The sequence below is a fragment of the Cyprinodon variegatus genome, unplaced genomic scaffold (genome assembly GCF_000732505.1).
Source record: "Cyprinodon variegatus isolate N-32 unplaced genomic scaffold, C_variegatus-1.0 Scaffold1043, whole genome shotgun sequence".
Lineage (NCBI taxonomy): Eukaryota > Metazoa > Chordata > Actinopteri > Cyprinodontiformes > Cyprinodontidae > Cyprinodon > Cyprinodon variegatus.
In genome coordinates, this window is record NW_015151496.1 from 240,302 (window position 1) to 256,955 (window position 16,654).

Genomic DNA, 16,654 nt, shown 5'->3' on the forward strand with positions numbered 1-16,654 from the left:
CTACAGAAAATGGGCTAAAAGTGTTAAAAACCGGAATTCTCCTTTAAGCTGCTCAAAACAAAATCTAAGTTGTTGGTGTCTGTCTGATCAATTATTTTTTATGATTTTCTGTGATGATTCTGATGTTTTGATTATTTGCTTTGTACTTGATTGGTGTTTTTAATGATTTTTCTGCACATCTGAGCTGCTGTTTTTATTATTAAAGCACTTTGAATTGCCTTTCTGCTGAAATGTGCAGTAAAATACATTTTTATTACTTCGAACCGCTTCATTTACTCCTCACAGTTAGAGATTGAAACCATGAGTTTCTTTGTTTTCTGAACCATCATTTACAACAGCTTAAAAATTATAAAACTGATGATTTTTTTTTTTGTTCTCACTCAATGAGTGAATAAAAATAATGCTCAACTGATATAAAACCAACGTTTCAAAAGAATTAAGATGGTGAGCCCACCTCTCGCCGTTTGGCCTCGTTTTTACGGTATTTGGTGAAGAGGTGGCACAGTATGTTGGCACAGCAGCAGGCCACGTGCACCAGAGGACCCTCCTTCCCCAAACTGAGGCCAGAGGACACGGCTAAAACCAGAGTGATGGTCTTTATTATCAAGGTCCACTTTCCAAGGTAGCCACGGATGATGAACCCACTGAGGATTGTTTTAATCTGAAACAGACAAGCAGAGAGAGAGAGAGAGGGTGAGAAACTGAGAGGATCAGGGAAGGTTTTGTGAGGAATCGTTATGGATGTAAGTTTAAAAAATAAAAGAAAGTCTTTTTATGTTTTGACTGTACTTTACTGCAAAAAATATCTATAAATAAGTCTAAATGTCTTAAATTAAGTGTATTTACCCTGAATTTAGTAGGAAAATAAGATGATTTGCCAATGGAATGAGTATTTTTACTCTTAAAATAAGGTAATTAGATAAAATGTACTTGAAATAAGACGATGCAATTGTTTTTTCTTATTTTAAATGTACGTAGTCTTATTCCATTGGCAAGATTTCTCCCTTACATCCAAAAAATGCACTTCTTTTAAGAAAAAATGACTAGATTTCGATTTTTTCTAATGTTCCTTTCAAAATAAGACATTAATCTCCTAAGTGCGGGCTTCCTGAACAGATTCTGACCTGTGAAGGATTTCTGTCACAGGACAAAACGATCTGAGGACATGAAACTAGCCGGAGTCAGAAGCGTAATGTTTGTGTATGAGACTGAGATCTTTTTCCTAAGACGGATCAATCAGGCGAGTCTGTATGGAACAAATTGTTCCTTAAAAATGAGGAAAAACAACGAGAGAACAAGAGGGATGGCAAAGGGTAGAATAAACAGAAAAGCTCTGGTTTTATTTAAGAACCTCAACAGGGCCTTAAACTCGCACACAGTAATGCTGTGATCTATGAAAAACAAACTTGGCGTCTCCTTGAACCTACTCTGACCCATCTATACGGGGAGAAACGGCGACACAGATGGTGAGGTGGGGAAGTGAAGCTAGATTGCTTCATAGTTCATCTCAGACACACATATAAATACAAGAAACGAGCTATTTGTGGTACAAATAGAACTAAAACTAGAAATAATCTACATGCTTAATTAGGGCAAAAAGCAGACGCTACAATCAGTAAGATAAAGATGCAAAATGATTCAGGAAAAACAAGAAACGTATAAATACATTTAACATGATCAACAATTATTTATCTGCCTAAAGCAACTTTTAGGAACATAATTATTTGCCTCTGGAGCTTAAGTCACAGACTGATATTCGACTTTTCTCCACAAGATTGAAAAAATGGCTCAAAGACAAACAAGAGTGTGAGCACTAAACTGGCTTGTACTGTACATTTTTGTTTTAACTTCTCTTGTTTTTTTTTTTGTTTTTTTGTGTGTTTTTATGCATTTGTGTGTCGTTATTAACCTCCCTCTCCCTTAATGCTAACACCTTTTAAAAGCCTAACCAGGGACGAAGGCTGCAAATTAGCCCATGGCTACAAGCCTTATGTACTTGGACATCGGCCACCTGTTTGGTTGCAATGTTTAATTGTACTGTCCCTGTCAAATAAACAAATAAATAAATAAAAAAAAAAAAAAAATATTCTATAAATGTATCCATAAATCTGAGATAACAGAGTCAAAGCTGCTTGGAATTACTCATTAAAATGATCAACCCAAAACACCAGACTCGTAACACCTTTCCATTCTTCAGACTTCCTTTTACTCATTCCTCTGATTTTAAATGCAAAAAATATTTATTCATTTCTGTCTCAGTTAAACTTTGCTTTTTTTACTCTCCTGCTGAGGTTGCCCTTGGTAACCATTAAATAACAACATTGAATGAAGCCTAGTGCACTAACGTCAGGTATAGCTGTGATTTATAAAGGATAATTGATAGGTTTTGTGGGTAAACATGGTTTCTATAATCTGATTTTATTTCTTATTTTTTTGCATAAGCTTTTGGGTCCCAAGCAACATTTAATAAACAAGTCCCCAGATCAGACTGCATAATCAGTTAGACATCCTCTGTAAATTAACGGATTTTTGCCATTTGTTGCTTTTATAACTGATTATTGACACAGAAGCAGTTGTTGCTAAACAATTTGGATCCCCTTTATCTGCATAGAGGCAAACCTGTGAATGTAGCTGCCAGGAGGCTCTACATTAACGTCTAGAGGCCTTTGTTAGCATGTTAGAATGTTATGATCATGACAAAAAAAGAAAAATAAAATGACTATGACTTGTTTGGAGGGGTCGCTGGGATATAGACTAGGGCAGTGGTCTCCAACCCTGGTCCTCAAGATCTACTGTCCTACAGATTTTAGATGCATCCCTGCTTCAAATCATCTGAATCAAATTCAGCTGATTTGATTCAATCAGCTGAATGAAATGATTGATTACCTTTTCAAGCCATTCATTTAATTAAGCTCTGTTGAAGCAGGGATGCATCTAAAATCTGTAGGACGGTAGATCCTGAGGAAAAGGGTTGGAGACCACTGGACTAGGGTGACCAGTCGTCCTCTTTTTCCCGGACATGTCCTACTCTTTATACCTAAAAAAATCAAAATCGTCCGGGATTTTGGTCGACTACAGTGCAGCAGAACCGAGCCGTCAGCACCGCAGTGAAGTTGGTTTGAAGTTGGATATTGGATATTAATGCTCCGCGGAGCTTTAATATCCAATATCCGAGATCTGGCAAACGGTTGATCCGACTGAGGGAGTCCGATGTCAGCCAGCGTCTCTCAGCTGCTCCCTCCTCCCACACGTGGCAGTGCAGTGAGGGACCGTCAACAAATCTTTAAACCAAGCCCCTCTTGAGAAGCAAGAATCAATAAATTCCTTATCTTACGACCAGCTAAAATGAAACTAATATAAAGTCTTGCTAATAGATAACATATGTAAGGCACACTTGCTTTTATGCAATTTTAAGCTATTTTCAATTTTTAAGATATTTTTAAAGACAAAAGTTGGTACTTTTCTTCCAGGTCATGTGACCTACTGGATCCAAATCTATGTCAAATTGTTTTACTACATCAGCCTGATGAGGCACACTCTTTTTATTCCATTCAACCCCCTGGTTTAGACTAGATGAATGTTTGATGTTTTTTTTAGATGCTTTGAACAGGTGAGCAGTGTTTGTCTAAGCCCAGCTGAAAGCAGATCTTAAACAACAAAGAATGTTGGTTAACCTGACTGACCAGAAACAGGAACAGTCTGGTCTCATTTTTATATCAGAGAAAAACAACGGCTTAGTTCTGGTTTTAACTGCAGGTCATTTAAGGAAAAACAGACCTTTGTAAAACACAGAGCATTCTGTTAAGTTTTTATTCACTTGATGTTTTCTTTTAAAATAACTTTCTGCTAGAGTTAAGGTTTATTTTTACCTCTGGTATCCCTGATCCACAGGCATACGGAGCAAAGGCCCTGACCAGCGTCACAGCCAAGAAGGAAAAGAGGAGAGCCCATATTATGTACATCAGGTAGTTCAATATGTAGGCAAACGGACCCTGAAAGAAAACACACACAACCCACCATATTAGTTCAAAGCAAGACCAGCTTAACTCATTGATCTTAATATCTAAATATAAACACATAGAGAACAACTAAAATCTTATTTTCATGAAGTCACAAGAAGAAGTAGAGTTTGTAACAATGAGACGCAAAACGGCCAGCAGATGGAACCAAAGCATCACTTTTATCCATTAAGTGTCTGACTGGTGTTTGTTTTGGAAGTCCACCTTTAGCTCCAGTTTGAAAGCATTCAGCTGCGAGAAGCGACTCTTCCTCTGGGGAAGCTAACAGCTGGAACGGCGTCCTACCTCAGAGGTTCCTGCTATGAGCTCAGCCCAGCTCTTCCACTGGGGGCAGCGGTCCCTCTCCTTGAAAGTGGTCTCATTGGACGTCCAGCAGCAGTGTTCGTGGTTGAACCAGAAGCCATTGAGGCACACCCCTTCCTTCAGATCCGTCATCCAGTGGGCTGCGATGTCGATGCCGCCGGCAAGAGCCCCTGCAGGACGGAGGGCAGAACATTTTAGATTTAGGAGACCTTTTAAATACGAGAACAGGATGTATGAGCTTCCTTAATTTGACCAAAGCTTCCTCCATTTCATTAGAAGATCCGAGGAGCTCAGGGAAGAGGTTACATTTCCATTTTCAGATGATCGGTTTAGCAGGACTCTGAATGTATCTCAGATGCTGAACACTAGGATGTTTTATGAGCTACCAGCTTTTCAATTTCTCCACAGCTTTATTTCCATCCTGTCTGCTTGCAAACCTCCGATGTCTGCACAGAAGAAGCTGCATTTATACTGAGATTATGTCACAAACAGGAAGATCACTAATGAGGAAACTCCTCAGGGATGTTGCCATCCTGGGTATCAGAGCAGAGAAATAGACAGTGTAGCTTTTAGATTTTTAGATTTTTTCAAAAATAAGGAAACAATTAAGATCTAGTTCAGGGGTAACTAAATAAAAAAATCAGCGGGGTCCGACTAGAGAAAATCAACAACCAGTAAAGGTCCGGAGACGTTTTGAATTATAATCTGTTACTTTAAACAGAATTTAACACTGAAATAAAATGAGGTTTTTATGCATCCGTGTTATACATTGACTTACAAAATATATATACCGGTATTTGGTATATAGACAATTTCCTAATTCACATATTTTATAAAACACCTGAACTGTTTTGTCTTTGTTTTTAATGGCTCAATGAGAGCAGTGGGCTTTATGCTGCCCTGCAAGGCTTTAAACCTGGGTTTGTATTTTTTTATTTATCTTTTGCTTTATGTGGGACCAGACAGACTTCCCTCCCGCCTCACTCCTCGCCTGGCTCCTCCAATCAGAAGCCAGATACCTTCTCAGCCCAGCCAGGAGACAGCGCTGTGCCCCATCACAGTGGCAGAGCCCTGCCATCCTGTGGAGGAAGTTCATTTCAGCAGCTTCTATCTGAGGTCCTGTTCTGTTGGTCATCACCCAGGTTTTGACCATAGTCTGTAAATCTCCAGCTCCGTTCCCTCCTTACTGCTCCAGGCTGCGAATCAAGAGGCACTTTGCCTAAACTCTATACCAACCCAACAGCTAGAGTTGTTTTATTTTCGTATTGATTGATTTAAAACAATTTTACTTTGAACGGCCAAATATCAGTCTCTATTTTTTACATTTCCACTATAATTTTGTGAAATACACTGTTAGTAGCCACTTCCTTGTGGTCCAAACTCATTTAAAGTATTTCATTTTTATGTTTGTCAGGTACAATAAAAAGTGCCTAAAAAGTGTAGCTGCACTGGGTTCAGTTCTGAATGTAAATATATTAATATTTTTACTAAAGCATCATTTTAGAGTTAACTCCTGTACTTTGTAACATCTGAGAATATATTCCAAATCCAACAGAAAAAGTTAGCAATCAATGACATCAAACTGAATTGTGAAATAAATTGATTACAAAAATCAACTTCGATACAAATGATATATTTTGTGTGCCACCACCCTGAGAATACATGAGACCAATATGCCGTGTTTATACTCACACACCCCCGCACTCAAAACCAGTCTGAACTCTGACAAACTATGATTCTCCATCCAGACTCCTGCTCCACTCGTTTTTCTTAAGACTACTTTGATTGGTTGGTTGGTGGGGTTCGTTTACTTTCAGTTAAATGAGTGATGAGCACAGAGATGGAGCAGAGAACGCAAAAAAAAAAAAAAAAAAAAAAGAGTAGTGCAGGAGCACAATTTGTCTGGGTCAACCCTCTGAAACAGTTGGCTACTAAAGGCCCTGTCACACCTTGCCACTTTAGACAGCGTATACCTGACGTCCCACAATCTTTAAAACTGCTGGCATACGCTGAACTTTTCTATGTATTTATTCAATTTTTGGCGTATACACAGAGTATTCATAACAACTCCAAAATTTATATCAAACTACAGCCTAACTTATGCATGACGCAAGGCAGTGAAAATGTCACAAGCCAAGCCAGTGTCCTGAGGGGGGCAGCAATGCGCCAGGAGGCGCTCGGCCTGCATAAAAAGATGTCTCTTATCCCGGTTTTAAGCTAGCTGCTGTTTACCGCCTGCCAAAAAAAAAAAAAAGAAGAAATGAAAATAAAAACTAAAAAGAAAGAAAGAAGGTTTGCAGTCGCAGCAGATTCAGTATCGTCTACTAGGAAGTTTGTTGGCTGTGGGCATGAACGCAGGAAGGATCCATCACCTTCTCGCTCACCTTATGATTGGAATGCAGTCTGGAGGACAACTGACAGCTGCCAATACGCTATTAAACAGTAGCTGTACGTTAGAAACATGTTCGGCGGTCGTCAACGATCAGATAACTTACCTGTAACTTATCCAGCACATGTGGCATACGTCAAAAAATGTTGAGCACGCACAAAACTTCTCAACGTACTTGCCGTATGTCAATGTGTGCCAGCGTGCTTCACCGTGCTCATAACTTATACAACGTATGCCAGCTTTTTTGCCAGATTTTTCATACCTCAGGCATACGCTGGCTAAATTGCCAAAGTGTTATTGGGCCCTACACGACAGATATGATGGTTTAGACAGAAGCTCAATTAAAGAAAAAAAAATGCTATTTAGGTTTAGATCTGTGTAAGCTAGCAGGGTTGGGATGTTGGGTAATCAAGTTCTCCAGGTATCACTGTTGAAGCTTCCAAGCAGGATGATTGNTACGTGGCTACACTAATACGATTGTCGTAGTCTACCATGGGAAATATTTGCATGAATACGAGATACAATTGTGTTAGAAACGATAGAAACGATAGAATAGAATTAGCACGATAGACACTTTTCTATCGTCCGTACGATATGTATCGTCTTATCGCCCAGCCCTACAAGCCAGTGTCCTGAGAGGAGCAGCAATGTGCCAGGAGGCGCTCGGCCTGCATCAAAAGATGTCTCTTATCCCGGTTTTAAGCTAGCTGCTGTTACCACCTGCCAAAAAAAAAAAGAAGAGATGAAAATAAAAACTAAACAGAAAGAAAGAAGGTTTACAGTCGCAGCAGATTCAGTATCATGTCTACTAGGAAGTTTGTTGGCTGTGAGCGTGAACGCAGGAAGGAGCCATCATCTTCTCGCTCACCCTCTGATGAGGAAGCAGTCTGGGTAACTGACGGTTTCCTCCTGTGAACCCCCTTTTATACCAAAACGCTGACAATACGCCATTAAACAGTAGCTGTACGTTAGAAACACGTTCAGCGGTCGTCAGGAACACGTCAAATATGTGTTGGAGAGACGTTCTGGATAAGTTACGCATAAGCTATGCACAAGTTACTCATAGGTTTTGGATAAGCTAGACGCCATGACTTATGAGTAACTTACTCTTAAGTTCTGTTAACGATCATATAACGTACCTGTAACTTATCCACCACATGTGGCATACGTCAAAAAATTTTGAGCACGCACAAAACTTCTCAACGTACTTGCCGTATGTCGATGTGTGCCAGCGTGCTTCACCGTGCTCATAACTTATACAACGTATGCCAGCTTTTTTGCCACATTTTTCGTATGACAGGCACACGCTGGCTAAATTGCCACAGTGTTATTGGGCCCTACACGACCGGTATGGTTGTTTAGACAGAAGCCCAATTAAAGAAAAAAAAAAGCCATTTAGGTTTAGATCTGTGTAAGCTAGCAGTGTTGGGATGTTGGGTAATCAAGTTCTCCAGGTGTCACTGTTGAAGCTTCCAAGCAGGATGATTGGGTACCTGGGCAGCACTGCTGCCAGGTACTCTGAGTCCCTTGATTCATCAGGTTCATAATAAATAATCTGTTTTCACTGTTATCCCAATTCCATTTCCTGCCTCTCCACCTGCTGTGGTCACCAGGTGGGCTCTAAAAACAGTTGCTATAGCAGTAATGAACCAAAGAACCACAGTAGAGAATCCATCTTCTAAATTAAACTGTAACTGCTTTCACTGAATTATTGTTCCAAGATTTATCTGCAGGCTTTAAACAGTTAATTTCACCTCAGCTTATCTGGATATATTCTGATCTTTCATTAAAATAAGAATCCGATTAGATCTAATGTCCATCTACCTACCACTGATTTAACCAGGTGAATCTGTCAGGAGGAGAGTGTAAAGTACCTGCCATGAGTCCCACCAGCAGCATGAGCAGCCATCCAGAGAAGGCATCGCTGACGCTGTGCAGCAGGGCCACAGTCGACTCTCGGCTTTTATTGGTGATCTGCATAACAACAGAAATTGAAGACATTTATTCACTTTAAATATCACTGTAATGGTTATCAGTGAAAAAAGGCCTGAAACTGAAGCCTGTTTTAATAGCTCCCTGCTGCCAGCACCTCCAACAGAACAAACATAGCTCATAATCAGAAAGTCAACACTTCTTTATGCCAGGTTTCTGTTGTATCTCGCTCCATTTGTACTTCGTGTTCCTCCGTACCTCTCTGTGCCTGTCCCGGTCCTTGCTCTTCTCCCTGACCCAGTCGATGGTGTTGAAGTCTTCATAGGTGCCCACTCCAGGCAGAGGGTCTTCTAAAGGGTCCACCAGCTTAGTGTGGCCGATCCCGTTCATCCCGGCTGCTCTGCTGCTGCTGCTGCTGCTGTGCTCATCATACTCTCCTGGGGGAAGAGAGATGTTAAGGTAGAGCTGAGTCTCAGTCATGATCAACTGATGGGTTCTGGCTTCTTCCTTCTGTTATAATGGGTCATTTCTTACGTTATTGACCTGAAGCCATATGAAGTCTATCAGTCACACAGAGTTATGAGAGCCAGTGCTGCATTCCCTCTCACACACAGTGTATTTTCCATTAGATGGTGCAGTAAAGTGCAGTTTAACATTGCACAGGTCTTCCCTGACAGAAATGAATAATGCGCTACGCAGACGATGCACTTAAATCCATCACAGTTTGACTACAGGGAGAATTAAATACATTTTCAGCATAGATGTTATAGCTGAGCACATGGTAGCTCATCAGTATTAGAACCTGACTTCAAAAGAATCCTGCTCGTCAAACATGTACGTAGAAAACATAGAAACAGTGCATTTGTAGGTGTGATACCTGATGGCTTAGTTTAATGATTTATTGGAGAAGGCTGACATTTTTTGGAGAAATAAGTTGGGCCTTGAGCTACAGGGTTTCTGTGTCTTATAAAACTCCGGCTTACTCTAAACCTCAGCTCAGGATTTCAAAAGTCTAACAATTAAACCAAAGATAATAAAAAAGTAAATAAAACAAAAAATACAAGAGCTACTCTCTATTTTGAACAGCTTTCAAACCAAATTAGTAGACTTGCACCAGTCAATCAGCAGTGCTCAGCAACCGGCGAATTGTCACAGCAAAGGGGGTCGGCTGTTCCCCCTCTGGAGATAAAGAACCACAGCAGTAGATCAGAGGAGCCCCTAGGCAGACAGCATACCAGAGCAGGAAGACAAGGTAGCTCAAGAAGAGAGCAGAGGAGCACAGTGGCCGGCTAAACTGCAGCTGATTGAGGTAGCTGCTAAGGATCAAAGGTACATGGTGGGTGATTGGAAAAGGTACATCCAGATGCAGTTCTGATTGGGAAGTGGTGGCCTAGTTGTTTGGGCAGAGCACTTGGAATCCAGAGGTTCTGAGGTCAAGCCCCACTCCCACAGACTGCCACTCTGGGTCCCTGAGCAAAGAACCTTAACCCCCACACTGCTCCCCGAGCTCTGCACATTGGCAGCCCACTGCACCCGAAGGGGAAGGGTTAAATTCAAAGAGTTAATGTCGTTGATCTGTACTTGTGACAGAGTAATGACAATAAATCCATGGGAGGAAAAAAAAAAAGAAAAAAAAAAAGGATTCGGCGGGACTACCTTGGAAATCTGCCCCCTCAGAAAGCAGCGATGCTGGGCAGTGGGCAGTGACAGACTGGACTTTGTGCAGGAGGCAAGTGAGGATGATTAACACTTCTTATAGGACTAAATAAAAACTGCTTTTTAAAGCCACCTAAAGACCTCTGGAGCGGAATCCTTTTTCTACCTTTTTTAATATAATTTATCTCTATATTCCATTCTAAGGGAAAAAAGCTTCGCCTACAATTAGCCCCTCACAATCAGCCAGCGGTGAACTACGCCCTCACCTCGTAGTTCACCGCTGGCTGCTTCCCAGCCTGGTTTGCATAGGGATTCTATGTGAATCCACCGCTTTTGCGACAGCTAATGCGTGCAGTGTGAACACACCATTAAACCTTGATTTATCATTAATCTCTAAATGAGCAATTTGGTTTTAAAAAAACATTTATGTCTTGTTTCAGTCCTTCAAACAAATCTTTTGCTTTCACATTTTGGAGCCGAGATTATTATAAGAGCTGATTGATAGAAGAAGGAACACATTGGTGCAAAAAAGTGCTCAAGGAGAAACAACCTCAAGATTCCTAACAATGATGTCATTGGGAATTGAGGCCAAAATAAATAAGAAAATTTTAAAAAGCTGTGACAGTTTACAGAAGTTCTTTCTTCAGCAATGGCCTCTATGCACAACTCTACTACTTCCTGAACTTTTGTGCTCTTTTGTGTCCCGTCTTTCATTATTGGATGGACTGATTAATACAGGTGTGTTTAGCCAATGGGTACTAAGGTCAGGCACACCTGGATTAATCAGTCCATCCAATAATGAAAGACGGGACACAAAAGAGCTCCTTAAGTTCAGGAAGTAGGGAAGTTGTGTCCCCACAGGGTGAAAAGTAGAGATAAAAGAGGAGGGATTAACCCATCATTGTGAATAGTGAGACTTAAAAAGTTTATTTTGTGTTAAAGGATCAAACTTGAATGGAATCCACCATGACCCATAATGTAAATTTACCTGGAGTGGAGCTATCGCTTTAATAATATTTGATCTAAGTGATTTCATAGCGACTGAGTTTCAACTGGAGCATATTTCAGAATCTAAAGACATTCCCAAAGCTCCAAAAATTCAGTTGTGATTAAAAATTCCCTCACACTTCGCAGTTGAAAATTATTCACTCCATGCAGGTCCATCACTAATAAATATTCCAGCTATGTGGAACAACGTCACTGGGAGTTAAAAACAAAAGGAGCTTTTTCAGCCGTCACCTTAACCGACAGGTTAAACTGGTGCGTGTGAAGGGAATGAACTAAAGCAGATGAAAAACGAGTCAGTCCAGGAGGCCCGAGCCTACTTTCACTCTGACAGCATACGGTGCAAAATTAGGACAGAAATGTTTAGCTTCTAACGCTGGACAACTTAGAACTGTGAAATGCAATCGGCCGAAATATGTATAGTCAGTTATAATATAAAAAAATGCACTAAGGAATAATACCATTATAAAAAATGTCTGATTTTCAGAGTGGTTACATTTGGTTACTGGAAACATTCAATTTTTTTTGTTTGAGCGACCACCAAACCCAAAGTCAAATCATTTGCTTATTGGTAGACGCACAATGTTAAAGTGTTACCATGCCTTGCTAACTTAAAAAAAAAACAGCTACATTGGTTTTCCTGTGAAGAAGAGTCAAACAAACCCACATTCAGTGCCAGCAGGGTGAAAATAAAGCCACAGGAAACAAAGAGGGTGTAAGTAGGAGGCTAAAAAAGTATCGGTAAAATCCGGCCAGATTATTGCCAGCTTACTCACCAGTTTGTAAGTGGCATCTTTCATCCTTTTAATTAGATTTAAATATCTTAGCAAATAAGGAAAATTCAAATTTCAGGATCAAATAAATCACTAATAAATTAAGCAGAGACTACAGTTTAGTGTTGTATAGCTAGCTGTGCTAATCATGCTAATGGCAAACAAATATGTTCACTGAACAACCAAGGAACTTAAAAACATCATTTTCAACATTATTTACTAAATAAACCCTAAATGTTACTTTGACTGATCTATGCACACAGTGTGGCATCAACCCTACTACTAATAAATTCAAGAGATAAATTGCTATTAGAATAGAGCTTGAATGGAAAGTGAAACAGCTAAAATAGGCATGAGCTACAAAAACTGGATAGGAAAACAATCAGGAAACTGATCGGTGCATCTCGAGTCTACGTTAGAGCACCTCCATTCAGAGACCGATAGCAGTGATGTGGCGAGGGAGACGTGTTTTAAAACAAGCACCACAAGCTGGTGTCCTTGAAAACCCTGTTCTTAATACTTGCATGTGATTCATACAATTCAAAAATACTTTATTAATGTAAAAAAGAAAAAGAAATGTAGTAACTCTGCACTTTCTAAGGTCCACATTGTGTGACCACTTATGCTGCTATAACATTTTGCTGCTATAACACCACAATTTCCCCATTGTGGGACAATAAAGGAATTTTCTATTCTATTCTAACTCACTAAGATTACTATGAATATTTCTTTAGAAAAACAAATCTAAGCCCTTTAAGTTACTTTTTCTCTCCTGAAATAAGGAAAAGTAATAAAAAGACAACATTGAAGGGACATTTCTAATAAACAGTCTAATCAGTCAAGCTTATAACAATATAACTCTTAATAAAAGCATTTACTTGTGTCCTGCTTTAAACGGCCTGTATATGGACTCAGGATTAGCTTTGCTTTAAATTCATTCACAGACACAGAGTCAGTGAAGCCTTGAGAAAATAATCAGGCTTAATCTCATAAATCTGGCTTCTTTAGGACCTAATAAGCTAACTACCAAAGAAACACATCCCTAAAATTAACAAATCAACTACAGCTAGAGGATTAAAGCTGTAGTAAGAACAAAAAAAACTTCAGAGATGCATAAGAAACAAAACATCAACAATCTACAAAAACAAGCAGATAAGATAGTTGGGATTCTTATAAAGCCTTTATCTTAGTTGAGCCCCTTTGTCTATTGTGCAACCTCAAGTAGTTACAAGACCCAAATCACATGATGGGCAGTAAATGTTCTTAATGATTAAGCTCTGCTGTGGTAAAGTTGAAGTCACCGCCACATGTGCACAGCCAGGCCCGCACATGAACAACATAAACATTATTTAGACACAGGAAGCAGCCAACAAGGCGGATCCACCTCAGGGAGCCTTAGCGGCTGTAGAGAAAGTGATGGACGGATCCAAACGACTTGTTCTCCCGGTAGGAGATCTGTAAAGCGGTCCAACAAGAAAAGCTACATCAGCGAGGCAGAATGAGGCGCCTTAAACTCACCGTTCACCACCAGCTCCTCCTCATCCAGCTGCCTACTCCACAACTCCCAGCCCATCTCTCATTTCCAGCCACAAGCTCGCCCCCCTCACTGTATCCGACTCCAACTGGAAGTATCTTCCCTCCTCTCTGCCTGAGGAACTCCCCCCCCCCTTCCACCTACCCTACAGGTCCCTCCCTAAAGTAACCAGAGGACTCTGGAAGTGAGTCATGATTGGCTAATCTGTCTGGGAAGTGGATGGTGATTTGCTGAACTATTTTTACAGAGCTTGGGTAATGAGCTTACTGTATGCTTGGGAGGCTGAGAGTGAGATGCTATATCACACGGGGGAGTACATGCTGTATAACAGGGTGAGCCTACCTGGTACTTGGTCAGTTCTGCAAATCAAAGCATTTTCTTCATGGTTTATTCATTGAAACAATGATCAGAAACTGAAATAAAGGATCGGGATCACTCAAGGGCTCAAAGTTTCACTGTTTTAAGGGTTCATGATAAGAAGAAAAAGCTGTGCTATCAGAAGGTACACAACAGTGACACACTTTCCTGGGATCTAATCGCCCTGTGAGCTTGAAGTAAACATTCCCACATCTTCCAGTGGATCTCGCTTCAGGCAGATCAGGCTGCAGCATTACTGGAGCTCTGCAAAGATGCATCGATCGGACTTTTCCTGACGGTTAATGATTTCTACTTTTCTTTGATCAATTTCATTTTTTCCCCCCAAAATGCTGCGTGTGTTCAGATTAAGGCAGTACTTTAGAGTCCAACAGAAAAAAAAAAAAGCTAAAGGATCATCACTCTTCAAACATTAATCTTTCTTTCGTTCAACTAAAAACAAAGTGCAGAGAATAACATTAAAACTATTGGTCTACTTAGTATTAATGCATTGAGCATTAATGAATGAAAGGACAATAAATTGACAGACAGACGTAAATAAAAAGGAGATTTTAGTTATAAACCAAAACAAACAACAACACAGTTCTAATAACATTAATTAGTTAGTAGTATTAAGTTTTTCCTTCCCGCCGTTGATATAATGTGGACTCTCTTTAGCATATATATATATATTTTTATTTTATTTAAGAGCAACAGTGCTTGGGCGACTTGTTTGAGTTTCATCGCTCTTCTCTTCAGTGTGGATGTTGTTGCTGATAATAGTCAAAGGGAGGAAATTTCACCATAGCCAGGTGTTTAAAAATAAGGAAAAAGGAAGCAGAAAATAAAAACTAAAGCTTAAAGCCGATTCAAAAGGAGACTCTAGTTTGTTTTTAACAAAGACGACGGTCAACTGTATGCTCAGGATGTTACTACTAAACAGGGAGTGACACTTCATCCAACAGGAAGTGGCTTTGATTTATCCATCTGTCTCTCTCATACAGACACAAGCGTCTGGTGTGATGTCACCTATGCTCTCAGTGTAAATAATTGATGCTAGCTCACCACAGAAAGGCTACTCAAAGCTCCAGAGCAACTTGAATAAATAATCAGGAAATCAGAGCTTTTCCCTGTATCAGTGTAGACATAGTTGGACTTAGTTTTTTGTTTTTAAAGTGCCCTTTACTTATTAAAATGTGAATACATATGTGTGTCTGTACGTACGTACGGACGTAGACAGACAGAATGCATATGAAGGGTAAGATAAAAATGGTGTTGGACACCCAGGGAAGGGCCTCAGAGAAGCCTATTAAGAAAGTTAGTGTTTAACTAGAAACAAAACGCTTTCACCACCATTTCTCCCATCAACATTCAATCATTTGTCCCACACTGGGAGGTTTTCCTTCAGCCTCCTTATGATGTCATCTCTACTGACCCCTCACTACCTTCCAGAACCTTTCCTCTCTCAGAAAGACGTCAGAGGACATCTTCTCCCTACAGTTTACCAACACGGAACACCCTGTGAGAAAACATTTATTTAAACATCAGTTCGTTTAAAACGAGACATTTGAAAACTTCTGTAGATAGAGACTCCTTCACTGACTTTCAGGTCATTTAGAATCAGCCTCTTGATCCCATCTCTGCATCGGTGCGTCCTAGAACATACGCAGTGTGGATCGCTGGGACACACGCACATTAAAACAACAACAAACCAAAAAAAGGCGGGTAGAAAGACATGTGAAAACAGAGGTTAAAGCTAAAGTTTGAACTTTGAACCCTTAAAGTCCAATCGCCATGGGAACCAGCATTTCATGTGACCTCTATGACGGCTGACTACATGCAGGAATTTCTAGAACATGTTTATATCCGTGGCTGTGAGGACTCTGCTGAGCCTCGGGTTTTTTACCCACTTTTACAAGAGCAGAGGAAATTGAATTAAGATGAAAAAAAGTTCAGATGATTAGATTTCATGTGTTTTCTTCTGCACAAGACAGTAATTTTCTAAGCAAGGGAGGAAGTCAAGCGGCAGCCTCAGTGGAGAGAATCAATTGAGCCTTGAAAAGCTTCAGACTAAATGGTGAGCGGTGCACCGATCCAAAGCCAAAAGGAGCATAAAGTTCCTCATTAATACTTGATTATAGTGAGACAATTGCTGTCAGATTTTCAGATTCTTTTAAAGTTAAAATAAAACTTTAATTTAGACCCTTAGTGATATTTTGAAGGTCTTATTACGGGACGGACTGATATTAGAATCTGGAATCTAATCAATATCAGATAAAAATATTGCTGTTTTGGTCAATAACTGATACCAAACATTAGAGCTGGTTGGATTATTTACATTTTCAGTTTATATAGATTTAATGTTAGTAATATCTGGATGTTCTTTTCAACAATCAACTCCTGGGCTTCCATAGCTCAGGGCGACATCAGTTCATCTCTTTTTTTCTTATTTATAACTGATAAACTAGCTTACTGTGAGACACCATTAGCTGTTAACACCTAGTTTGTTATATTTTCATTGTTAAACAAGCATTTCATAGTTTGAATTTCGTTGCTCTTTAAATCAAGGTCACCTCCCAAAAGGGATGATAAAAGCGGGTTTATGAAAGTAACGTAAGTCATAAAACTTAAGGGAGAAAATTAAATAAATAAATCATTCAATCATATTTTGTAGAAAAAAAGATTGTAG

General features: G+C 39.8%; 1 protein-coding gene across 1 annotated transcript in view; it reads right to left on the reverse strand.

Moving 5' to 3' along the window:
* clcn5 (chloride channel, voltage-sensitive 5) overlaps positions 1-16,654 on the reverse strand; it is a 45,117-nt gene that overhangs the window by 17,766 nt on the left and 10,697 nt on the right. The window contains exons 3-7 of the mRNA XM_015399721.1: positions 8,902-9,080; positions 8,586-8,685; positions 4,305-4,492; positions 3,870-3,992; positions 455-661 (exon numbers count right to left, since the gene is read on the reverse strand). Of these exons, the coding sequence (XP_015255207.1) occupies positions 455-661; positions 3,870-3,992; positions 4,305-4,492; positions 8,586-8,685; positions 8,902-9,080 (797 nt within the window). The remainder of the gene's footprint in view (positions 1-454; positions 662-3,869; positions 3,993-4,304; positions 4,493-8,585; positions 8,686-8,901; positions 9,081-16,654) is intronic.